General features: G+C 33.8%; 1 protein-coding gene and 1 non-coding gene across 2 annotated transcripts; one reads left to right on the top strand and one right to left on the bottom strand.

The window, feature by feature from the left end:
* LOC146141533 (cilia- and flagella-associated protein 221-like) lies at window positions 1–27,826 on the top strand. The gene is made up of 21 exons (XM_083389747.1): window positions 1–166; window positions 465–652; window positions 1,469–1,564; window positions 3,011–3,221; window positions 5,160–5,328; window positions 6,022–6,125; window positions 6,854–6,970; window positions 9,165–9,309; window positions 11,350–11,530; window positions 13,336–13,507; window positions 14,577–14,641; window positions 15,549–15,680; window positions 17,761–17,949; window positions 18,779–18,994; window positions 19,786–19,871; window positions 20,712–20,754; window positions 21,388–21,488; window positions 23,444–23,539; window positions 25,683–25,808; window positions 26,474–26,542; window positions 27,470–27,826. Exons 1-21 carry the CDS (start codon window positions 49–51, stop codon window positions 27,573–27,575), a joined length of 2,730 nt encoding a protein of 909 aa, XP_083245873.1. The 5' UTR covers window positions 1–48; the 3' UTR covers window positions 27,576–27,826.
* Trnat-ggu (transfer RNA threonine (anticodon GGU)) lies at window positions 15,269–15,342 on the bottom strand. The gene has a single exon. It is a non-coding gene; the product is annotated as a tRNA-Thr (tRNA).
* Window positions 27,827–27,850: the final 24 nt, after the last annotated feature.

The raw sequence follows: 27,850 nt of genomic DNA, 5'->3' as shown, positions 1-27,850 counted from the left end.
ACGCTTAAGAATGGCTTAAGGCCAGTGTTAGCCGATAAACGTATCAAAATGGCAGCTATCAAAGCTATGCCACCAGGCTTTGAAGCAAAGAAAAAAATAAAAATGCTAAACGATTTGGTCGAGCCGAGAAAACAGCTGGATGTTCCCAATCACATTTTGGACACACGTAAGTCGATGATTGCAAGATCCTTGATTTAGTAAAGTGCATAATATTGTTGCTGCCATAGGTGGTTTATGTAACAAGGGGGATATCAAAGTTTGCTATTTACTTGCAAGGGCAAAGGCAAAGGCAGTCTAATTTAATAAACATTTGATTGGCCATGCAGCAACATGTTTTTAAGTGTTATTAAGTAAGAACAAAAATAACGTGCGTAATAACTAACAATTGTTAGCATTTCAACCAAACTTATATCCTGCTTACAATTTTACGAATTCAAGATCAAATAATTTCTTGATTTTTACAGAAATTTTCAACAAGCTTGCCCAAAACTCGCTGGTCAAAATTCAACCTAGCGTGGTTCACTTTGGTGGATACAACCTAAACAAGGCGGTGAAAAGAACATTCAAAATATGCAACGCATCAGCTGAAAGACAAAATGTGCACATCATTCCTCCAGCGACCAAGTTCTTCAAAATCAGCTATTCAAAACCTGTAAGTTAACAAGAAAAAAAACAGAAATAAAAAGGTGTTTGGGAACACACAATAAGACCTACAAGGCAACAATATCTAAAGCAGAATAATGTATAATACCATAGCATTGAGGCGAACAACATAATAAAGCCAAATACATAGTAATATTTAGGACAGAATAATATATAAATCGTCTGATTAAGACCTAAATCTGTAAGAATTAATTCGACATAACAATCGGAATAAGTCCTAAATTCTTTGAAATAAGTCCTAAATTGCCAAAATACCGCTTGAAACTGTAGGTAGACAGAAGATCATTATGCTGAGGACGCTTGGGCACCCTAGTTTGACCGGCGCTGTTAGGGTTGGATTGTTTGCCCACGGTTGGGGTTATTTGGGGGTAATGGTGGGGCGTAAAAATCTGACCTGATAAAGCACGATTGTCTAAGGCTTGTTATAAATGAGACTTACTTATGAGAATATGGAAATAATACATTAAAAAAATATTTAAATCATGTGCTAAACAGTGAGCCTGAATTTTGGTATCTTTGTATTTCGTAATACTTCATTGAAAGTTGACCAAACTTTTATCAGAATTGTTTGTTTTGTTTATTACCTAACAGTTGTTAATACTTAATTTCACTAGGAATTAAAAAGATTTTTTTTCTAGGATTGTACCAGAATTGTTTGTTGTTTTTTGTGAAAAGTTGATATTAAATGATTTTTAACAAATTGAAAAAAATTGTTTTTAAGGATTGTATCACAGTTGTTTATTGTTTTTAACAAAAGTTGATAATAATTAATTTTACCACAAATTAAAAAATATTATTTTTCTAGGATCGTTTTGTTCCCGGCTTTACAATTGATGTCACAGTTTACTTTACGGCAGATGAATGGAGGTATTACTACGACTGCATCAGAATACACTCAAAGGTGAAATATTTTTTAAAACATAAACAAAAATGGAATATATAATATCTACATCAGGGGCCACCAAACTTTTTATGAAGGATGGATAACTGTAATGATTAATAATCGCATACCGGATTCAATTTTTTTCAACTTATTTATTGTTAGACGGAGGAAAAATAAATAACTATGCTTTAAAAACTGTAGTAAGCCTTAATAAATTGTCGTACAGTGTAAAATTTTATCCAAGTTTATTTTGATATCTGCATTAAGGGATTAAGTTGCAGGCCACATTAATTAACCCTGGGGACCGGATTTGGCCTGTGGATCGTAGTTTGTGAATGAAAAATGTTGAAAAGGTTTTATCAGCGATAAAATGTTCTTAAAATCCATAAATTTCTAACAGCGTAATATACGCTTTGCTTATGATATCTTATGAGTTTAATACTCTTTAGTTATGTATTTTTTACCTTTTATTTAAATCATAAGTTGAGTAATTTCCATTTGCCTTTTTTATGTTTTTTGCTAAATAACATTTTCTTTATAGGGTTGTAATATGCTGACTATGTTTTAGATAAACCTAATTTTTTTACTATATTATGTATATACCTCAAAGATGCAATATTTAGCAAAGTACATAAATATTGTCTAATTAATAAAATAATTACCTATTGAATAGTTGTCCCAAAGGTGAAATGCTGTCAAAGTCAATAAATGTATAACAGTAGAATGTACTGTTATACCTATGTTATGTTAACTTAGTAGGCTTAACATATGTTATTGTTTTCCGTCTTTATTAAAATGATGTCGACCTACTCGATTTGGCTTTGAAATTTATTTTCAAGCTAGATTACAGATCCAGTCAGACTTGAACAACTAAATTTATTTGAGCTGTTTAAAATTAGATTAAAACTAAAATTAGATTATTTATTTTTTTTCCAAATTCGATTAGAATTCAAATTAGAATTACTGAAATCTTATAAAAAACAAATGTCAACTAGAGTTTAAACTAGAATAACATTTAATTATTCACAATCAATTTAATTTAAATCACAAATTATTCTAATAATATTGTGAATGGTAAATATGTGTATGCTAATTTTATGCCTTTTATGCTTTTAAACTGTAATAATTACATACAAGTTGTTCCAACTTCACATCAAATTCCAGTTTCACATCAAATTCTTTTTTTCGACTGACATACTTAAAATGCCATTGGACAAAGTAGGTTTTTTTAGTAAAACCCGAATTAGATTAGAACTAGCATTAGAGCAAACAAGCAATTCACAAATTAGGTGAGAATTAGAATTAGACGCATTTTGCTCTTAATTCATTTAACTAAAAAAAAAACTAGAATTATCTAGTTGTCCAAGGATCCAGGCATATATATTTGCACAATAACAGTGTCTGCATGGTGCTCTATTTTGCAACATACTTTTGGTCATAAAAACTTAATATTTTTTACATCAGGGAAATGAAAACATCATCGTTCCGCTTCACGCGTTTCCCGTCATGGACACTTCCAAATTTCCCCGAAAACTTTTATTCCCTCCCTCGAGTGTCAGTCTTGGTGGGAGCTGCTCGAAAATCCTTCCTCTCTACTCAAGCTGTCCGATCGATTTTGAGTTCCAGATAACCGTTACACAACCGCATCCCGCTATAACAGTATCACCAAAGTCAGGTAAAAAAAGTACATTATTGTAAGATATATATACATGTTCAACAACTGTGGTCTATCCTTCTAGAATTGCTTATAACAAACCCATTGTAATTTTATTATTATACAACTAACTTATAACACAGTGTAGTGAGTTCTGATGTTATTGTTCTGCTCAGCTAAAGTCCTGTCTAAACTGATAACTTAATATAAAACTGTATTATAAATTTGTATATTTTACGGCCAACCAAACTACTTAGCGAATAAACTTGCAGGCAACATAACAGTGCGGTACAGTAGCTTCGAAGTTACGTAGTTGAGTATAGTTTCAAAGTAATGCTATGTTTGGCACAGTGCAATTTCCAGGCTTTTTGTAAAGCGCGATTGCCTTTGGACCAAGTCATTTGCAGAATCGCAAAACGTATAGAGAAACGTGGCTGGCGGACGTTAGAACATGTCCACGCGCACAACACTTTATGACTTTTAAAAATGGCATGAGAAATGGGCAATATTTTAACTGATTTCCATTTTACAATGTGGCGTTAATAATGCTGAAAAAAAAACGCTACACACAGTAACAAAATACCAAAATGTGAGTTAGTTTGCATTTAACTGAGCGAAGATATAAATTACAGTAATGTATTTTCTGTGTCTCATTCAGCATCCCCACACCCCCAAGGAGCAGTTATTGCACCCCTGTTAAAGAAACTCTGCCGCAGACTTTTTTGTCATAATTAAAGTCAATCATTTGTAAGGTGATGATTTTAAAGAAATTTTATGCGAGCTAGAAAATGGCCTTATTCCAGTTTTTTTGTATGAAGAACCAATAATATTTTGACAAATAATGTTAAGACGCAGAAAAGTACTTGTAAATATAATAAAATTATATTTTTATTTATAATTTATCATTTCACATCTGTTTACTATCATTATAATTTTGGACTAAATAAATATTAGGATTTTAACAATTTTTAATTTCTTGGTTTCTAGAGATTTATTTAACGTGAAATCTTTTGAGGAATGTTAATTAATTTATTGATTGTTGAACTGTACTTCATATGTGTTAACCTCATGTTAAAAAAAAGTAGTTAGACTTTATTGTTGTAATCAAAGTCAGTTTTATAGTTTGATGATTTTAAAACAAATTATGAAAAAAAAAAAAAAGTTGTCCTAATTGCTAGTGTTGTATTTTTACAAAATAGCAATAATTTATTTTGTCATTTAGTTATAGAGCAGCGGTTCCCAAACTGGGGTCCGTACAGCAGTTTCCGAGGGTCCGCAAAGGGAATAAGTCTATAAATTTTTCATAATTGGGCTTTAGCGAAACTTTTTAAACATTAGTCTATGTTTTAAACGTTATCTGTTGTCATTATTGTCTTTAGTTATGCTCTATTATTTAATCATATAGCGTGTTTATGATGTCTTTTGTTACATCACAAAGCATCTATTAGGCTGTACTACCTGTTATCAGCGAATCCTTCGTATTAGTTAGAAAGTTGTTATATTCAAAGAATTGTTACTGCACTAGTGTACTACAAGAAACATGGGTCAACTAACCCTTGAATTTTTATAGGGCCGCGAAATATTAAAATAATTGCAAAGGGTCCACCAGGCAAAATTTTTATAAAAATTTGGGAACCGCTGTTATAGAGTTTGTAAAAGTTTATGTTTAGCATCAAATAACATTGTAAAACTGATACAAATGAACACATTTAAATGGTAATTTTATTTATTATTCAATATCTAACATCTGTACATTACGGGTGCACATTTAGACCAAAGAAATGTTGATATTTCACCATACATTTTTAATTGCACTTTGTCATGAGTATAAATTTAGACAAAACAAATATTCATATTCAACACTAGAATTTTAAATGCTCTTTTTGTCTGAAGATTTATCGAGCAATAGAAGGTTTAAAATTGATAGCAATTTCCTGATTGTTGATCTTTTCTTTCTAGGTATTGTGCCTGGCGAAGGCGAAAAAGACATTGTTGTCACCTATACACCAACCGAATATGTGACGGCAAACATGACTATACAACTGGTTATTTCTCAGTTCAACACTGAGCCTCTGTATTGCCATATCACGGCTAGCTGTAACCCTGTGTCTAAGTCAATAACAAGCAGGTATGTTGGAAATTCGTTTGTGTTTTTAGGAACTTATTTGCCTAAAGTTCACAAAACACTTGTCTATAACATAGCACACTATCGCTAAACGTGCAAAATTTTGTAAAAATTTTAATTTCAAAGTTTATACAATTTTAACGTGGACCGTTTTTTTTTTATACTTTTTTTAATCATTTATTGGTATATTTCAAACTGCATATATGCCTCATAAGTTTTGTTTATAATTTATATCATTTACAATACAATTTTAACTAGCAAACGTTGTTGGCAATTTTATTAAAGTGATTACCCTGTATTAGTCCATTATCTCACTTAGTTTATTTTAGAAATAGTGAAAAAAGCAATTTTAATTTAAATAGACAAAATCAACTTCAAATCAATACACTGACATATAAATAAAATTTTAAACTAATAAAATTGAAAAACTCGTCTGTATACTCGCCTATAACTCGACAAAAATATTAAAAACGCAACAAATCGCAAATAAATTGTTTTGCGTGAAAAAATTGGTAAAATACCCCAATTTAAAAATATTTATTGAAAACACTTCATTTGTCCGAAAGACTTCAAATTGAAGTGATTTAACTCAAAATACTCAAGTCAAATCAAGTCTGTAATAACAGTTACTTAAGTGCACTTCATTACAACACTTTTAAAATGGCACTGTTGTTAATTTTTGTGCATTTTTTACAGATCTGTGAAAGACTCGGATGAGCTTTACAAGCAAACCAAAGTGTTCGACCCCCGCTGCATTTCTCCAATGACTCGACGGAGACAAAAGGTTCTTATCAAAAAAGGTGAATTTATTTTAAGTTACTTAAAAATTTAAACATTTTTAAAAACGTAACTGAAACATACATTACACAATGTGTATTCTGTGATCAAGCCCTTCTGGAGTCACACTGACCAACATGAGTACAAAAGATACCTTTAAAGAATAAAAGTAATATTTGAATAAGATAATCGTAAAGCCCATATAGAGGTAACTGAAACTTACATATACACAATGTGTATTCTGTAATCAAGCCCTTCTGGAGTCGTGCTGGCCACGGTAATAATGGCACATATTATATAGTACACTAGATACCTTCGTAAAGCCTTACTGTAGACATCCAGTTTTTACGAAAAGTAATCATATTTTTAAAAACACAAAAATACACTGTTTTTGTTTTTGTCATTTTTTTAGTTTGAAATTTATAAACTTGACAATACGAAAAATTACAGTTTTTTTAACTAGCTAAAATTGACTGCAATTTCATTTATACTGATAACTCTGTATTAATCCATTATGGCACTTATACTTTTTCTACAGTTTTCTGAAAACTAACGCAACTTTGTTAAACTGATAACTCAGTATTAATCCATTATGGTATTTAATTTGTTTTAAGAATAATATTAGAGTAAAAAGTGATATGAAATGGGTTAAAACATCTGTGCATCTTATAGGAAAACATGGTCACTGTTTTTGTGGTACCTTTATTTAGATGTACAGTTTTTTTAATCGTTTTTCGATATTTTTATCCAGATCAGGAAATTGTGTACGACGGTTTTCAGTTTCCTACAAAGCTCAACACACAACACGCAGTTAATAGCGTTCTCATGCAAGAAAAGGGGAAGCTAAAAGTGAAGGACCTCAGGGAAGGTAAACGTTTACAACCCTGATCTATTTTTAAAAGGCTGTTTGTAGAGCAACGGTTTAAAACAGGGGCTGCGGAGTCAGAGTCGGGCTCCCGACTTCAGTAAGTAAAGCTATCCGAGCCTGAGTCCGACGTGCCCAGTACCAAATTTTGAAACTGATATGGCCGCCAACTGTAAATTGTAAAGGCAGAATTGTGAGATAGATAGATGTCATTTTTTTGGAACCGAAACAACTAGAACGCAATACAAAGTTACAAGGAAAATTGCAGTTGTTTGTTTCAGGATGCAGTGAAAGACCGTAAGGTACATCGAGTCAACTGCACCCTGTTTGTACAAATGTTCATTAGGAAAAACAAAAGAAACATATACCCAACACAAAACTAATTGACAATAAATATAAGATAGCAAACGAAAAGTCATTAACGAAAACGCAAGTTTACTGTCGGAATGACAAGGACGCAATGATACATTTACACTACAGCTTAAATAAAATAATACAAATACTCATACCAAAGGTTCAGGAGATTGAGGCAAAATAACTTACAATAACAGCAAAAAAGCGCATTTTTTTTTTACATTTTCCGGACTCGGGACTCGACCAAATCGAACATTTGGTCAGATTCGTACTCGGGACCCGGGTTAATTTTTTGGGCCGGTGTTTGACTCGGATTTTTTAACCATCTCCGTAGCCCTGGTTTAAAATGGAATATTTTTCGCAAATATAAAAAAATTAAAAAAAAAATCGACGTGGCCCAGGACTGCCATTCCCATATAATACTGTACTGAAAACAATGTATCAGTTGTTGATTTTTCTTTTCAGGTAACTTTTTTTTATATTCAACCTACCTCTTTCGAAAGTAACCATTTACATCCAACTTGTAAAGTCAGTTCTGTTACAAAATCAAGTCGTAGAGTAAGGGTTTTTAAACCGGGGTCGATGGACCCCTTGGGGTTACGTAGACCAGTTTTAGGGGCCCGTGTAGATGTAGGCCTAAGAGAATTTACGGGGTCCATGTAGGCCTTAGTAAATAATTTAAAGCTAAATGATTTAAAAAACACTTTGGCGCCTCTTTCTTGAATGTATTTAGGACCCATTTGTTGTGCTGAAAGTAGCAGTTTTCTTAGGTCGACTTGTTTTATGACGTTATTAATGACGTCATTCCTACAAAATTTTAAGCTAGTCCTGGCTCCTGTGGACCAGAAAAATAATTTAGTGTCCGCCTTAAAAGAAGTTCAAGTTTCCCTCTAGCAGAGGTTCTTTTCAAGATGAGTTTTCGCTTTATCAGCTGTCATCGTATATTTTACGTCCCTATCAGAATTTCACATCGGACTCGAGACTCGGTTGTCCCCTGTAAAATAATCCATCGAGTTCAGAGTCCAAATAACACATGGAAAGCATCGTATAGTTGCTCAGGCCATATGTTGTGCAGTATTCAAACTACACCTTCAAAAAAACCTACCCTCTTTTTAAACCTACCTCTTTCGAAAGTAACTATTTATTCCCAACTTGTTAGAGTCGGTAGTGTTACAAAACCAAGTAGAATAGAGATTCTTTTCAGGGTGTCTTATAACTAGGGCGATTATTTTTGACCTAAAAAATAATAAATTTTACCCTAAAAAATTAAAATTTGGACAAATTTTGACCTAAAAATATATTTTTTTTGACAAAATTTTGACCTTTCAGAAATACATTAAATTAAACAAGATTTTGTTGTTTGAAGTACTGCTTTAGTGTTTTGGCGTCGTCCACCACACCTTTTTCCTAGTTATCGAACTAGGAAATGAGATAATTGCAAATCACAAGCGAAAAAGACAGCAACACTGTTTAATGCATGTCCAAATCAGAGATACAAAAACGCCAAAACGAAGTTTGAGGTTATCTTATGCGATTAACTAGGCCTGGGTGGATAATTTTGCCAGCTCGCTATACCGTGTTTAAATTATATTCTAATGAAGATTGAAGATATAAGATATAATACACGAAAAATGTACTTGTTTTGATAAAATTTAACCAAACGACAATTTAAAAAAATAGGACTATAGTTTTTGTTTTAATTTTGTAAACGATTTATGTGCATTTTAAATCGATTTTGACTGGAAACAATTTTGACAAATTTTGACTTAACGTGTAAATTTTGACAGAATTTTGAATTTTTTTAACAATTTAACAATAATCCCCTTACTTATAAACTTTTCAGCTGTCATCGCCAAGCAACAGAGCAATGAGTCTTCTGGCTCTGAAGCGCTGACATCCCTTGGTAGTACGAGGCAAATGAAAGAAGCGGCCTTCGACAAGATTGTCAGGCAAGATGTGGTCGAGGAAAGAGCCAATCAACTCAGATGGTGGGTCTGAATGTTGCTGAATTAAATGTTTATTTTTGTCGTGGTGTTACGTGTTTTTATTTGTCAAACTTTAGTTCACTTGGAAAAGTTAAACTTTTATTTCATTTTTTCGTCAGAGCTAAATGCATTGTTTTGGTATACGTTTCTGATTCAATTTAAAACAGTAGTATAGTATTGTAGCGATAGGCGCCGAACTTTTATAATTCAGGTCGTATTTTTAAATCGGTACAAAATGCTTACTTATCAGTAATTAGTACACCGAAAGCCATTGCAGACTCTACACTCAATCTGTCGATCAATGATGCAAGCAGGGCAGACTAGAAAAACAACTAGCCTGCAGTGAGGTTCGAACTCACGTCCTCCGGTCAAGCCGGGACCGTCGCTCTACCAACTGAGCTATACAGGCTCAGAAGGGAACGAGTCGAGAAACAACCATACGCCAATGCTTGCTCAATCTGTTAGTACAAGCAACTTCAATTGAAGGGGAATCACAGTACCATATCATTATGCAATGAAACATGAACACACATGTGTGTTTACAACTTAAATCTAGCCCTTCTGAAGCTGCTTTTTGACCAACGATTACGGCTTACATATCATTAGTACACCGAAAAGCCATTGCAGACTCTACACCGAATCTGTCGATCAATGATGCAAGCAGGGCAGACTAGAAAAACAATTAGCCTGCAGTGAGGTTCGAACTCACGACCTCCGGTCAAGCTTTATCAGTAATTACCAACAAAATGTAACAGCACTTTGGGAAACCGATTAGCGCTTCTGTTTCATCATTGAAACAATGTGTTGTGTCTCTCGTAATTTTGTCGTAACAAATTGCAAATGCGCTCTAAAACCATGAAGGACGACATATAGTGGATCTACTTGTTGATAACAAAGAAATGACCTGAGCGCTGTCTGTCAGAGAACAATATAATACTTCCTTCCTCGATACACGATTATCATTTACAATATTATAAACTTCCTCGATACACGATTATTATTACAACTAACGGCGTTTCTTTGTTATTTTTTAAAGGGAATTTACACACTAATTGCAAGTGTAACTTGGTCAAATTCCAGGGGTTTTTACTCCCTCCAAGAAATTCAGGGCGCCTGAAAACGCTCCACACACCCACGTTCGGCGCCTATGTTTTGTAGCTATTGCATCTTTATTGTAGCAATTTCAATTGGTCGTTTCTTTTACTCAAGCCAAAACGCTCTGCACGCCCACGTTTTACGCATATTCATTGTAGCTATTAAATGTAGCTTTGGCTTCTATACCAGTTGTTCCCAAACTTTTTTGGCTCGCGGCACATTAAACAAATCTTAACTATTTCGCGGCACACTTTTAACAGAACAACAATAGAGTAGTTTTACAATCGCCCTTAACACACGACAAACTTTATGTGTTAATATTATTAATTTGTACTGAATAGTGCGTATTTAAGTCTAAAATGCTTGCGTGAATGCATATTGTATTGGTAATAGAAATAACTTATTTTCCAAAATTACAAAAAGTTTTGCGGCACACTTTTAACAAAACAACAATACAGTCATTTTACAATCGCCCTTAACACACGACAAACAATATGTAAATGTCTCGGCATTATGCACAGTGCGCATTGAAGTCAAAAATGCTTGCGTGTATGCATATTATATTGAAAGATGAAAGACACACACAAACATATGTGTTTAATAACAACTGTGATCTAGCCCCTCGGAAGTTGCTTTATAACCAACGATTACGGCTTCCGTATCAATAGTACACCGAAAAGCCATCGCAGACTCGCCGAATCTGTCGATCTATGCGCATGGTTGTTTCTCGACTCGCTCCTCTCTGAGCCTGCATAGCTCAGTTGGTAGAGCGACGGTCCCGGCTTGACCGGAGGTCGTGAGTTCGAACCTCACTGCAGGCCAGTTGTTTTTCTGGCTTGCTCTGCTTGCATCATAGATCGACAGATTCGGCGAGTCTGCGATGGCTTTTCGGTGTACATATTGTATTGGTAATCAAACAATTTTAATTGGTCGTTGTTTCCCCACAAGGCAAGTCCATCTGGGAAACGAACCGATATCTGACGAAGCCAGGATGGCTGTACAAGAACAGAGGAAAAATGCGGCTTACACTTACAAGTACAACAATCGCAAAGAACCGTTCGTCGACTCCGAGCTGGTTCGACCGGTCTGTGAGACTACGTTCAGACGATCAATACGTAAAGCCAATCAAGTAAGTTTGGTTCTCTTTCGGAAGATAAATTAAACGTAGGTCTACAAAAAAAATTAGGCCCAAACCGGGAATTTTATACTGTGTAAATCAGTGGTCTTCAACGTTTCATGGCTTGCTGCACCCCTTTAGAAACAATAAATAGCTTTCAGGACCCCTACAAGATTTATCCGTAGGTCACAATACACCAGAATGTCACAATAAACTACTCCGAAATTTGTAAGAGTTGAGCAAAAATCAGATTCTTAAAGATTATCAAATATCTTTGGGCACCCTTTGGCATTAGACCCCAGGATGTATTAGAAATTGGCACCCCAGAAAGGGTTATACATTTTCTTTAAATTGTCTTTGAATATCTAAAAGTCTTAAAATGTTTTTTAAAAATCATTTTTTTATGTTTAGCGTAATTTATGTGTTTTAAAGTGCTTTTAAAAACAAATAAAATAGTTTTTTTAAATATGGTGATCGTGGCATTAATATTGTTTTTTTTTTTAAAGAAAAACAGTCTTTAAGTGTTTTTCAAAAGTCAATTTATTATATGTCAAGCTTAAGTTATGTGTTTCGAAAGTGCCGTTAAAGAAATAAAAATGTGTTGATTTAATTGTGTTGACCATTGAATTTAAACTGTTTTATTTTTGAATTAAATTAAAAAATCCTTGGGTTATCTAATTTTTATTTTAAACCTGCAAGCAATTTTTCTGTAAAACGTCTTTGAATCTCTTTAAAAAAAAATTTCGTTAAGTTGTGTTACATCCCTGTCAATACAAGTCTGTGCCAAGAGAAACAAAAATGGTGGAATATTCTTCAGGTTTGGGTCATATTCAGACGATTAAGTTCTTATTTTTTTGCGGATATCACTGCGAATTTGGCTCTATTATGTCGTTGGTCTTAATACTGCGATATGATTGACAATTCTGCTTTAGATATTGTTGCTTTGTAGGTCTTACTGTGTATTCGCCTTAAAGGGTCGAGAAAAGTTTTAATATATTAAAATAGGCAGCATGCCAGACCGACAGCCCCCAATCGTCCCATACCATCTCTACAGGTTCAAGCGTTGTTTTGACCATTTAGGTTTTACTAGGAATGATTTTAGACTTCTTCCTACACGTTTCGAGGTCTTAATTAGACGATTTAGATCTTATTCTGTCTTGTTTCAGATTTCAGATTCAATTTATTTTTGTGCATGTTTGCAAACATCGAAAAAACAAAATAACATAAATAATAACACAAGGACAGCGAAAGGACCATTCGGTCATCGAGTCGAGCTGCCCCTCAAAAATAAATAAATTTAGTGGCAATATTGAAAGTTACAATAATTGGAAACAAAAAGTGCGTAGTTAAAAAGTATGTAGATTTTAACGGTTTTAAATAAATTTTTGAAATAAGAAATAGATACGAAAAAGCAATGTAAAACTAGCAAAAAACGATAAGGTCAGAAGGTACTATACAACGGTTTCTTGGTTATTACTGCGAATTTGGCTTTATTATGTCGTTGGGCTTAATACTTTGGTATTATAGACTTTTCTGCTTTAGATATTGTTGCTTGAGTAGGTCTAATCGTTTCGCCCCGATTGGTAGACGTAAAAATTTGGGTTCAAGTTCAAATCTGTAAATATTTTGCAGTGACCTGGTGTCACTGCTTGTTTCAACTTGTAGAAAAACAACTCGTGGTCTGTCTATTTGACTTATATTTAAAAAAAATTTTTAAAGTAATACAAAAAAAAAAATTTTTTTTTTTTTTTCAAGTATTACAAACTGTTTTTTTTTTTTTGAAACTTTGTATTACAAAATGGTGGAATATTTCTCAGGTACCAGTTGTCACTGCTTGTTTCGACCTGTACAAAAACAACTCGTGGTCAGTTCGGCACCGGGCCATGGCCCGCTTCCAACAGGCCGCCCGCACCGTGCTCATCCGACGAAGAGCCGACAAGAAAGTGGTGATGCTGAAGAAAATGGTAGAGGATTTTAAATCGGGAAAAGGTAAGTTTTCGATGGAGTGCCCCAGATTCTAAAATGCTACGATATTCTGGTAATTTACATTAACTGTTGTATATAGGTAATGCATTTGAATGTAATATTTTCCTAAATATTGTGTAGTAAGTATCCACACGTAAGGTTTAATTGTAGACGACCTAACTGTCAATTACCCAAAAAAATATGTCCATTTATGTACATTGGGCGGTTTCTATTGTTAAACACAACTGCCTGACTCATTTCGTAAAACTAATGTTAACCCATTTTTAAATAGCAGCTCACCAAATGTGCTTAACACTTACGCCTTGATAGAAGGTAATTTAAACGTCTATAGTGTCCAGGCCTAAGCCATTTAAACTAAATAAAGTTATACACAAAGAAAAAGTGGAATTAAAATGCTAATAAGGTTTATAGTCTTTTTGAAGACAACTTTTTTTATCATTGTTATTATTGAAGAAGAGTCTGTAATAATAATGAGTTGCAAAGCCAAAAAGGTCGAGTAAATCGCCATCATCTTGATTAAGATGTTTAGATACGAGTTTGTATCATTTTCAGTTAATGTGGATCTGCAATTCATTAACAAGATACATTACAGAATCGTCCATAGCGTACCCAGATGCTGTATTTATTTTAAAATGTAAAATGTAAAATTATAAGTTTCTTTTTTGATGCGAAGGCGGATATGTGCTATATTTTAACTAATTTTTATTTGCAACAATTTCATTAAATTTATAGAAAAAGAAATATAATTTTGATGTAATCTGATATTAAGCACACGCATTGTTAAAGAAACTTTTAGAACAATATTAAACTTGTTGTTTTATCTGACGTTTCAGCTACCTATACAGGATGCTTTCATCAGGGAATGTAACACACAAAAAATATGTCGTTTTACTTTGCGTTGTGTTCAGCTTAACTTATCTAACTGGTGTTGTTACATTCCCTGATGAAGGCATCCTGGATAGGAAAACCAAACGTCGGGTGAAACAAATAAGTCTTGGAAAAACTTCTTTACAATAATATACTATGCCCGGTAGCAACAGCATATTTTATTTAACTTTTTTTTTTACTATAGTGCCTGACCAATTTCCAGTTGTCACAAGTACTGATGATCTGAAGACAGGGATGTCACCTTTCCAGGCAAGTTGCATTGAATTGTTAGCGTTAAAATGTTTGCTCGTTGAAATACTATTTTATATTCATATATAAAAAATATGTCATTATAGGGTTGATTTGTGTACTGAGCGTCAATCTTCATAAAAAAATATTTAAGCTTTTAATTGTGAAGAAACGAATCATATTCTACAAACTCAAATTTCAAAAACAATAATATTTTTTGTGTGCTAGATGATATCATCCCGAGTGTGTAAAAATTACATTCCAAGTGCATAAATATAAATACATTAGTAAGGTGTCTTCGAAAAAGTTACCGAAATTAGTTAGCCTGGTCAGATTTATAGTTCAAGCTAGACAGGCTAGAATAAAATAATAGCCTATTTTAAGGTTTGAACTCACGACCTCGGTCATACCAGAACCGTTGCTCTGCCAACCGAGCTACACAGGCCCAGAGTCGAGTAATCGAGAAACAACCATAGTACTGTTGCCTGTTGCCTCATCTTCGTGAAACTAGACTGTGGTGAGATTCGAACTCACAACCTCGGTTATACCGGGACAGTCTCTCCACCAACTGAGCTAAACAGGCTCAGAGGGGAGCGAGTAGAGAAACAACCATAACACCATTGCCTGCTGCATCCGGTTCGTAAAACTAGTCTGTGGTGAGGTTCGAACTCACGACGTCGGCCATACCAGAACCGTTGCTCTACCAACCGAGCTACACAGGCTTAGAGTCGAGTAATCGAGAAACAACCATAAGACCGTTGTGTATTGCATCCTGTTCACAGATACAACCTCAATTAAAGGGGATCACCAGCCCGTATTATTATCAACTGAAACGTACATACAACACACAATGTGTTTGCTGTGATCTTCGAGTAGATATGATTACCATTATTCCTATTAATAGTCGATTTTTTGTTATGTTTAACAGGTTGATATTCACGGGCACAACGGCATTTCCGGAAAAGATCCCTTGGAAGTTTTACGATCGACCTTCACGTACATGAAGGTCAAACCGTTCACCTTCCCCGTGTACGTTTCGCCGGATACAAAAGAAGACATTGTAAGTAAAATAAATCCAGTACTTAAGCAGTGGTTCTCAATCAGGGTGCAGCGGCGGCACTAGAGTGCTTTCAAATTCTTTGGCATTCCAATTTTTGCTCTATTGGTAAGCGTATTGATACAATTTTTTACGTACGAAAATAAAAATAAAAAGTTTTTTTTTTTCAATTTAAAAGTTTTGCGCAGGTAAAGGGTCTTTAAGGGTTTCTTATCTGATATACTAGTAATCAATTTAGAGAAAATTCGAAAATTAAGGGTTTAACTTAGCTTAACACCTTCTTATGATCTAATACCAGTAATAAATTCACTAGAAATTCCGGGTTTTATTGCTCAGCATTGTCACCCTATACGTACCGGTAGTCAACTAAAAGAATAGTCAATAGTACAGTCTTAAAAACGACATCATTTTTAACACTCAAGGGTGCCGAGAGATATTTTAAATTACTTATACTTCCAATTTTAGCTCTCTTGGTAAGCTTTTTGATACAATTTTAATTAAAAAGGGGTATTATTAAAATAATTACAAAAGTTTCTTCAAACTTGTGTTGATGTTCTGTTTCAATCTCGTTTATTGTAACGTTACAGTTAACCACTCAGCAAAAATACAAGCAAGGGTGCCGCAAACTATTTATAATTTCTGTAGGGTGCCGCAAGCCAAAAAAGGTTGCGAAACACTGTCTTAAGGTTTACGTAAATGCAATAAATTGCCTATTAGGGATGTCAAATATCATAGGATCGAAGCCAATACTCGATGCAAAGTGTTAGTTTTGGGACTCCGATACCAAACTGATACCAAACTGTAGTAAGCGTTTCACCTTTAAAGTTGCAATAAAATGTAGCGTTACATCCCTTTAAAGCTGTGTTTGTTAACCTTTTATACTTCAGAGATCACCTGTAGAGATATATAAAAGCGAAGCGTCCCCCCTAGGGCTTTCCGATACCCGAGATTTCGGACACAAAGTTTCGCGATGCAATCAGGGCTTTGGAGCCGAAGCTTTGGTGCCGTGCATTTTTAACGGAGCTGGAGCTCGAGCCAGCTACGTGAAATTTAAATGAAGCTGGAGCAGTTGTTTAAAAATAGCTCCGGCTCCGATGTATTTCATAAGATGCTATGCTACTAGCCTTCCACTAATAGCTGAATTCACATAATTTAACAGCAACCCTTCACAAAATTAAGAATTATTGTCTCTTTGGCGCACCTTTTCTAACTAACCATTGTGGTGCTTTGTTTGTGAATATTTTAAAACGCTAGATATTGCAAATTAAGCGTTCAGCCTTAAACCTCAGTTTTTGTCGTAATGGAGCCGGATCTGGAGCCGGAGCAATTAATTATTTACGGCTGCTCCAAAGCCCTGGATGCAATCCTATACAATATAATGTCATTACGATTAGAGATGTTCGATACTTGTCATTTTATTCCAATACCGATACCCGATATTTTGGACAAATATGACGTCAAATATTATTCTCAAATAATACCGATACCCGATATTTTAATTACGAAAACAAATAGTTACGGAATAATCTTATAAAAACATTACAAACGAAAAAATTTATTTCTTTTTTTAACTTGTCCGGATTTCACTGGAATATTGCAACTGGTCAAAAAATCGGGCCAAAAATTTGCAAAATTTATAGCTGTAACGACAAAATAATGTTATAACAATTTAGGAAAACAATAGTATTTATATATTTTTTAATTTTTCACTGCAATATTAACAGCAGGTCAAAATATTTGCCAATTTTTTTTCGATTTACTCGACATTTTTGGGCTTCTACATTTATTATTCAGCTACATTCTACTAAATATTGGTAATTAAACTAGTGTAGAAATAGTAACGACAAAGTAATCTTATAAAAAAAGTTACGAAAATAATATTATAATTAAAAAAAAAAAATTGGTAAAATAATTGAAAAAATAGGTTGGGTAAAAAATTTGAAAAAAAAAATTGGGTAAAAATTAATAAAAAAAGATTGGGGAAAAAATTAACAAAAAAAAATTGGGTGAAAAAAGGACTAAAAAGATAGGGTAAAAAAATTAAAAAAATACGGTAAAAAAATGTAAAAAATTATTTCCAAAGGCGCCAGACGCTTTGGGGGAAGTCCCTTGCAAGGGAACAGACGTGACGGCCAAGAGAAACGTTCCTTTTCACGACCTCGTGGTGCCCAAGTACTACGAGCTTGCCGGTTACGTCAGACATGACGTGTACGAGTCGCTCAACAGCTACGTCACACCTGGCCTGGTTCGACAACTGAGGGTTGGAGCTGAGGTAATGAGAATCTTTTATTAATAATAATTTTTACAATAGTTTTATGTTAAAAGTGCGTTGGGTCACTGTTTTCAAATACATTGACTTGTACTTAAGTCATTGTGTCAAATTACTTGGGTAAGTGCACTTATGAACTTTTTTTTGATTTTCTCTAGTTTTATGTTAAACGCTCTTTTTGCTTTCTTTCTTAAACCAAACAATTTACATGTATTTTCGAAATTACTAATGTTTTTATTAATTTAGAGAAGCGTTGTGATGGCATATTAACTGAAGTGCACCAAAGCCACTGTTTTTAAATACATTGACTTGACTTAAGTATTCTAATAATGACTTGACTTGGAAAACTGGTGACTTTGAATGTTTTATTTTATTTGTCATCATTTTTTAAGTCATTTCAAAAAATAACATCTCAACGTCTAAGTCGTCAGTTTCCCAAGTGTAGTCCCAGTCAAATAATGATTAGCGCAAATCAACTCTAAGCCATCTCATTAAAACAAAACTTTAAACTATTAAAATTTGGCGAACTCTTATGAGAAATAACTTTAAAAAAATGACAAACAAACACCATCTAGCAACCTAATTGTTTTACGTACAAAATTGGATAAATAACAAAAATTTTAAATAAAATAGAAACACTTAAATTTCCTACTCTTTGACTCATAGACTTAAGTCCAAGTCAAGTATTTTTTTGTCGAAAACGACTTTTAAGTCAAGGAAATACATTTAAAAACAGTGACTTAGGTGCACTAAAGTTACTAATTTCAAATCACTTGACTTGAGTCCACTTAGGTCATTACACCACTGCACCTAACTCCTTTTATGTACCAAGGACGAGATCATCAAGGGAACATTCGCCAACCAAGAATTTGACGACAAGTCGCAATTGGAAGAAATTCAAAGCGTTGAACAGAAAGGAGGGAGGGACAGCGTTGTTAAGAGTTTGAGTGAGAGTTCAAGTCACTCCGCAGAAAAGCAATCCTCTTCCGGCCTTATTCCACCAACTGGCTTGTTCAAGAACGCCGAGAAACACAGACTGTACATATTTGTAAGTGTTAACAATAAGCGAAAGTTTCCTACATTTTGAGAAAAAAGTTTTTTTTCGATTCATCTTTTTTACAGTTATCATAAATGACCGTTGTTATTATTTTAAAATATATTTATGTTTTTAATTTAATATATATATATATGTATTTTTAATACTAAATTTTTAGATTGGATTAAAATTTTTTTGGTAAACTGTTATCGTCAACGAAAGACTTTTATTGTTGTATGAAAAATTCTAAAATTTACTAGAATTGGCTGAAAAACTCGAATATGGTCATTACATTCTGTTATTTTTACAGTTAGCATCAACGACGGATGTTCTTATTTTAAATGAATAAAATACTAAATTTTGCTGATAAATTTTTCGAGTTGGACTTAATTATTGCAAAATGACTTCTTCACAACACTGCCTTTCACTGCATTTTTTATAAAGTTAATTTTTTTCTTATTATACACTAGTTCTATTTTTTCCAATTATATTATTATTATTTTTTTTAGAACCGCTCTTATTTTTTTAAATGTAATGTAATTCATTTATTTTCCACGAGTTTGCAAAACAAACAAACCAACTTGTGCACAAAAAAGATTACACAAAATGAGAAGTCCGGTGGTAGGAGCCAGCCAATAGCTAAAGAGTGGCCACCTAGTCAGCTGACACCTTAAGGTTTAGAAATTTTATGGCGTCACAGTAAAAATAGTACAACAAAACAAACAGATTAAGGTTTAGTTTTGAGTAGTAAAAAGAATTAATTTGGACTTAAGTTATGTTGTATTATGTTTTCTTGTTTTTAGAACCGCTCACCTGGAGTTGTACATCATTACCTCCCAATTGAATACAGTGAAATCGACCCAGACTTCCACCTTTGTCCCATTCCAAGGTAAGATAAGAGCCCCCAATTTTATATTAATTTTGCTGCTGTTTATCTTTGAAATAATAATTTATTGTGGTAAAAATAAGTCCATACACAAGTAGGTAGCGTTTTGAACGTTTCGAATAAATCTTAAGATAATGGCTGGAGGTTGTAGTTAGACGTAGAATGGATATTAAAGCCCATACAGAAGTAGAAAGCATTTTCAACGTTTCTTCATTTGATTTTACCATTTTCAATAGATGTTGAAAATGAATAAAGATATATTCGAAAAATAAATAAAGAGATATTCAAAACGTTTAAAATGCAACCTACTTCTGTATGAGCTTTGATATTCTTATTACGTCGTTATGCTCCAAAAAATAATGTATTGAGTTTGTTAATTAGTAACAAAACCACACAATAAAATATTACCTTTTTTGCACACAAGTACACCAAACCTTATCACATATTGACCAACCATATATTAATCGCCCTAAAAGAGGACAATTTAGTCAAACAGAGCCGTTTTTCTTTAAATAATAAATAACAGCAAATAAGACACAAAAGGAGGGCTAATTTATTTGGCAGATTCACACGTTGAAAATTATTTCAATAGGAAACGTTAACACGAAAAATGATGATTAGAGTTTTATCTGTCGCTGAAACGTCATTTAACTTAAATTAGGTGTCATTATCAAAAGTTCACAAGATAAGCAAGAAAACATAAAAACGCACAAAAGGAAACATTTAGGCATTTTTATGTGTTTTTTAAGAGGGCAATTCACGTAAAAGAAAATGTTTAGTAGCCCTAATCATATAAAGCTAATCTTATTAATCTAATTTAATGTAATTTCTTGCCTTTTTTAGATATACGATTCTTCCGAATGCAAAGAAGTTTCTGCATAGACAGGTATATTTTATTTTTTTCAAGTGCGTATTGTTTAAAATCAGTACATGCCCTTTGATAAATTTTCATGTCATTTTAATCGAATTTTTTTATTCCTATTTTCAATATGAAAAATATATGATGTGTTTAGGGCAAACATTTTTAGCCTGTTGCAAACGAATTAATTTCACTTTGCAAATAGTTTCGTTTAAAGTCATAAACCACATCACAAAAAATCTGCCGATCTATATGTCCTGAATGCGTTATATAATCGGAAATCCTCATTTTATATAAGTACCCAATATTTAGGTATCATTCCATAATCGGAAATCTTAAACTCTAGCACAGAAAATCCTAAGCAATTCTGTTATATATAAACAATAAATATATACAGAGTTGGCCAAAAGTAAATTTACAGTTATAAAAAGTAGGGTTTGGGTCTAAAAGTAAGTTTATTGTTCTGGGGTTCTTCTCATACACCTTGTTCTTTACAACACCCCCCCAAAAAGAGATCCATTGGTGTCAGGTCAGGTGAACATGCTACCTCTTCTTCCAAGCCAACGCTGTGGAATAACTGTAACTGGCATACTTTTAGCCCACCCTGTAGTTTAAAAAAGGATTTTTTATTGTAAATCCGTCATCTGTTTGTTCCTTAAGGATGTTATCAAAGGAACAATGCAATGGAAGAAGTTCTCTTCTCATGGACTCAGTTCTTTGACACAATCACCAACCATTTCCAACGTTTGGTTGCCACGATGGTAAGTTTGAAAGCACTTTTTTAATCTAAAGTTGCAATTTTTTATTAGTGTTTTTTTAATTTTCTCTATAGTTTCACGTTTCCGTGAAATACTGTATATATTACTTTGTGTGTAGTTGGATGCAAAAACATATGTTTTCTTCCAATTTTGAGTTTCTTAGTCCTTTGATTCAGTGTTGTGACGACTTAAGTCAACGATTTGACTTAAGTGCATTTAAATGACTTGACTTGACTTAAGTCTTTTTAAAGCAACTTGTTTGTAACACTGCGGTTATTTCAAGGCTGCCACTAAGTCGTTAAATCTTTTTAAGTCTTCCAATTTATTTGCATCCAAGTTTTTTTTAATTAGTTTTAAATTTATTTTATGTGCAGCTAAAGCTATGTGTTTTAAAACTGGCTTTACAAAACAATTTTTCTAACCCTTTTTTATGTGTTGACCATGGCATTTATACTGCTTTGATTTTAATTTGTAATCAAAACACGTGGAGTTAACTAATTTTAGGTTTTGAAAAGCTGTAAATTTGGTTGCATAGTCTTAGAATGGCTTTTAATTCATTTTATAAAAGTATGTGACAAGCCTAGTTGTCGTTTACCTATTGTCCATCTATTTACCTAATGTGTATTTGCAACTGAAATGTACGTTCCAAAAGTTTTGTTGTTATTTGCTAGAGACCAGTGGCGTATCCAGGGGGGGTTCGGACCCCCCCCCCCTTTTTGTAAGTGACATTATCGTTTTTTGTGCGTTTTTGTCAGGGTTTTACACACCGTTCTAAGCGGCAATGTTTTCAATGTAATTGGGTCACGCGTCTTAAGCTAATGCGAAATTAAAATCAAAGGAAAAACGCCGTTTTTCGTCTTTCGAGTTAGGCGGTGCTGATGTTTCTCGCTGTTTGCTGTCTGCGTTAATATCAAATGTCAGTGTGAGACATGGGTCGGCAACCTACGGCCTGCGGGCCGGATCGCCCACCGCCTCTTTGACAAACTATACATAAGTCCATTTCAAACACTTTTTGGCCATTTAACTACGAAAGTGCAAAAAATTTTTCGAATGATCTTCCTACGTCCGCTTTGTTTACGTTTTGACGGTGTCTTTGGAAATAGATCAGCGCTTCTTTACCGTTGCGCCATGAAAGGAATATGACGTCATTACAATCGCTATTTCATGACGTCATATCCGTCGCTATATTATGACGTCATTAACGTCAAACGGGGAATTCCCTAAGTTGAAAATTCGAAACCCCCCCTTTTTGGATTTCTGGATACGCCCCTGCTAGAGACTGATGATATCTTATTTTGTTGCGAAATATATTTCTCTTAAGAACTTATAAATGACTGACTTTGATTAAGCCAGGAAAGTCTAAAGAATATTTCCATTTTTGTAGTGTTTTATCTCAAGTCTGTAACACATTATTATTTTAGGAACGATTGAGGTCGTGAGTTCGAACCTCACCACAGGCTATGAGTTTTATTTTCCGATCCTTGCTTGTCCTATACAGTTCTATAATCCTGATCGATTTGACCATATTGTGTACTTTTGTTTAAAACAACGTTATCTCTGGAACACAATACATTTTTTTATTAATTTCAATAAAAATATTAAAGCCATTATATTCGATAAAATCGTCACGGCATGACAGATACCGTCTAACAACGCAAACCAGAGCCAAACATCGAAACAACCTCGACATCTTTGTATTTTTTAACACCTAGTGGTACTTACTGACATATATACCGCTCTCTTTTCCTGTTATTTTTGTCCTTTTGTGCTTTTTTAGCGTTTTTATCTTCACTTGTATTTTTACACTGATGATGGCATGAGGTTTTGCCGAAAGGTTTGTAAACAACAAAATGCCGATTTTATCGAAAATAATGGCTTTAATATTTTTATTGCACTTTATCTCAATTTCCAATTTTTCTAGTGTTTTATTTTAAGTTTTTAACACAATAATTTTGCAGGAGCGATTGTTTCAGTCAAGCACTTATCCCACAGATTACTCCTGATCTATTGACTGATCTGCCCGAAGAAGATAAATCAAATCTACTTTTAGAGGGGTAAGTTTTTTATATGCACTCTCACAAAAAAAAAACAGTTGCGTTAACTGTATATGAGTATAAATATTTTTAGCATCTTGCGTGTGATATTCTCCAGCTTATTCTTTTTCTCTAATTAAAATATAATACATAGCTGAAAATAGTTATCTTATTTCCTTTGAGTATTGGCTGTTATACTTACACTTACCGTTTGGGCCGCCTAGAAAAAAGGTTGCAAAAACACTGCTTCGTACCTTTAAGATAAAACGATAGAATGGTAATAAAATTATAGACTAATGACGTAGTAAGAATGTCTAATCCCATGCAGAAGTAGGTACCATTTTGAATGTTTCAATATCTATTTATTCATGTTCAACCTTTTTTCTCCATAGTGGATGACAATAATCTCTGGAGCATAATGATTGGAGGTTGAAATAAACGGATAAAAAATGTTCGAAACGTTCACAAAATGCTACCTACTTCTGTATGGGCTTTGCTATTTTCTAATACGTGTAACTACAGCCTCCAACCATTCTATAATTTTGTTGCTATTCTATTCTTTATCTGGAATGTATAAAACAGTGTTTCTCAACTTTTTTCGCGGCGACCCAAATGGTAAGCGTAAGTATAACGGCAAAGCTTTGGAGACCAATTCTCTTCATTTATCGTGTTGAAAGCTTAAAGTGAACAAAATACAAATAAGAAAATATCATAAATGTTATTAGTATGAGGCAGAAAAATCTTGCCCAGAACGCGATCTCAATGAATCTAAAAACTATAATGCAAACAAAATATAAGACACATGGTGTAAAAAAAAATTTAATTTAAAGATATGAGCCAAGCCTTCGCATTGCTTTCGCAATTATGCTAAATGGTTGGAGAAATCTTTCTCAGAACCAATCTCAAAAAATGTAACCATGTTCACTACTTCATTGGGCAAACCAAACAAAATCATCCGGCGAGCCAAATTTGGTTTGAGACCCATAGGTTAAGAACCGTATTTGTATGATTCTAAATGGAGATCAGGTTACACTATATAGCAGTGGTTGTCAAACTTTTTCAAAAAAATTATGCAACGGCCCCTCAGCAACTTTTTAAATTGCTCACGGTCCCTCGAAAATATACACAAAATAACATTTATTTTTAATGGTATCAATGGGTCGGGTGCACTTGCTTCTTTGCTATCAGCTCGGCTTTGTTAACCTCTAACGAATCACTTTATTTAAGTAAAGCAATTTCGAACAGTTTTAAAACCGTAACTGACCGAGTGACCGTATAGCCCACAGTGTCATCGCAGCAAGCTGTGAAAACGCAATTCTCATTAGCACAACGCAACACTATGACGTCACAATGGACAAATCAACTCGAGGCGTACAATAACTTTAATGAACAACTATATTCAGCTTTGTTTTGAAAAGTAAGTTGCCTGAAAATTTTATTGCACAAAAAGTTTTCTTCATCAGGAGCTTCGTGTCGATTTTTTGTTAGGTACTTCGCGGTCCCCGAAAATTGTCTCGCGGACCCCAAAAGGACCGCGGACCCATTGAATTTTCGACAAGCTTTCGCACAACCGTGCTTCATCTGGTCAAAGTAGAAACCCGGTTTCTATTCCGTTATTTAGGTTTCTAGTTTAACCTGGTAATGCACGGTTGTGCGAAAGCTTGTCGAGATTTCAATACAATTTGTCTTTATATTTTATGCCACCTGATTACCCTGGTTTAAACAATTTTTAAATATTAACTTTCGCTTATTTTCATCCTTTAAAACAATGACTTAAGACAAATCATTTTACCAACACAATTATGCCATCAAGTCAAGTCCAGTTATTTGAAAACAGTGACTTAAGTCAAGTCAAGTTATTTGAAAACAGTGACATAAGTACACTCAAGTCAAGTCAAGTCAATCGGAAACAGTGACATAAGTGCACTTAGGTCAAGTTATTTGGAAACAGTGACTAAAGTGCACTCAAGTCAAGTTATTTTGATTTGCAAACAATGACTTAAGTGCACTAAGGACAAGTCATGTCAAGTAATTTTATGACAGTGACATAAGTGCACTCAAGTCAAGTCAATCGGAAACAGTGACATAAGTGCACTTAAGTTAAGTCATAGACTAGATTTGGAAACAGTGACATAAACTTTCGCTTATTTGACAATTGTTTCAGATCGCAGAACGTTAAGTTTCCCTTGCTTACACCTGAGATGGTTATGTCCAACTTCCCAATGGAAAAAGAACTACAGAACGAATTCAATAATCCCCAGACAGACGAGATCACCTCACCGAAAAAAGAGTGGGTTTTTGTTGGCAAAATAGAATAACCTCTGTAATCAATTGCGAAGCCAAAAAGGTCGACTAGATGGACATCATCTTGATTAAGACGATTCGATACGAACTTGTATCTTCTTCAGTTAATGTGACTGACAAGTAAATCAAAGCACCACTTGTCTGAATCAAGATTACGTCGATCTACTCGACCTTTTGGCTTTGCAATTCATTACCAAGCTACATTACAGATCCGTACATATTGTACCCAAAAAAAATCCATCTTTAAACATTTAGTTTTCCATTGGTCATACGAAAATATGTCCTTTATAACCTGAGAATACATGCAACCTGTTTTTATGTTTGCATTTTTTTTGTTCACTTCTGAAGACTGAAGATGCCTTTTTTTTTAATTAGTAACAATGATTACGACAAAAAGAAAAAAGGAGATTAACCGCAAACTATATTTCATTGGTTAACTTTTCTTCTTTAGCTTTAAGTGTAAAACTGCAAAAAAAAGAATATTATTTTTTTTTTTATATTTTTTCGGGAATGAGACAATCTCAACTAAAATGTGTATGCTTTTTGTTTCATACAAAAAATAAACACTTGGAACATTGTATAGATAGTCACTTCATCTGACGCATTAATAATATCGAGTTTTTTAGCTAAAAGCAATAAATATTTTCGCAGGGAGCCGTTTTCAACTTCACGATTTCCAAATCCGAGTACAAAAACTGCAAAACTTGGCTCAACAATGAGGTAAACTTATTAACAAGAAATGTTTTACAAACACGCAATAATAGTGTTTTACTTTGGTGCTAACGTATAAAATAAAAGGGCGGATCCCCCTCAAAAAATATAATAAAATAAAAATAAAATAAAACGATTTTTTTTGCATATTTTAACTACGTAAATTTGCCATTTGCGAGAATCTGTAAAATGTTTCTAAACCTATTTTGGAAACGATTTTAGCCCAGGGGTGTATTTTTAGTCGCGGACCAAAAACAAACTCGAAAGGTTTCTGTGGGTCGCTAAAATTTTAACTGTATCTTATTATAACAATCGCAACGACTGTTAATCACGTATAAAAGGGATAAAACTGGTTTGAAATTAAAGGGTCTAACTATAAGCGCCAAAAAATGCTTGAACATAGTTGAAATAGCCAAAAAATTCAGATGAATGGCCTCGTGCCCAGTTCGAAATATGATCGCGGGCCGGATGCTTTACGTTGGTGGGCCGGTTATGGTTGCCCACCCCTGTTTTAGCCCATAGGCGTCCTGCGTCACATTTCACCATCGAAAATTTAAAATGTTTTTTCGCTTTGCGCGAATCGATGATATCTTTGTAATGTACCTTTTGGATTAAAAGTAGCGCCTCTCCAACCTAAAACTTAAACAACATAAAAAAAAATGTGCGGAGTTCCTAAGGTTTTTTTTTATGACGTCACCTTAAGATGGCGTCACGTTTTGACGTCACAAGTTACGTCACGAACGAACTAATTCATGCCCCCAAACAAAAATCTTAGATAGTTTGCTTGTTTGGCATAGCAATGACGTCATTTGGTATAGGATCGGATAATCTTTGTCCAAAATATCGGTTATCGGAATACGATATCGAGTATCGGACATCCATATAGCTGTTATTTACCGTTTTGCTTCGGTGACAGTATTAAATTTACTTTTTTAGTGAGGAAAAAGAGCAACTTGAACTTACAACCAAACTGACGTACAACAAACTGGGAAGAACATCCAACGCTCTGACGAAATTGTGTGATTTCGAAATTGACGAATAAAAACCAACTTCGCAACACTAAACTTCGCATTTCGTGTACAACCAAATCAAATTTTCACTAACCATTTCTTAGCTGCTTTTCGCTAACCAATAGTAATTGATTTTGAAAACAAGCTAGTTTGTGGTGACGTTTTTATCAGGTAAGGCTCTTGTTGATACTAACATGCTGTTTTTTCGTACTCGTATCACTTTTTGCTTTTGTATTTTGATAACAGATTTTATTGATGTAATAAAAGCTATTTTTTGCTACAATTGTGCATTTTTGCTGGCAATGTG

This window comes from Ascidiella aspersa, chromosome 5 (assembly GCF_963924565.1).
Source record: "Ascidiella aspersa chromosome 5, kaAscAspe10.2, whole genome shotgun sequence".
Classification (NCBI taxonomy): domain Eukaryota; kingdom Metazoa; phylum Chordata; class Ascidiacea; order Phlebobranchia; family Ascidiidae; genus Ascidiella; species Ascidiella aspersa.
Note: the sequence above shows the minus strand (reverse complement) of the source record. Positions and strands in the feature narration are given on the sequence as shown.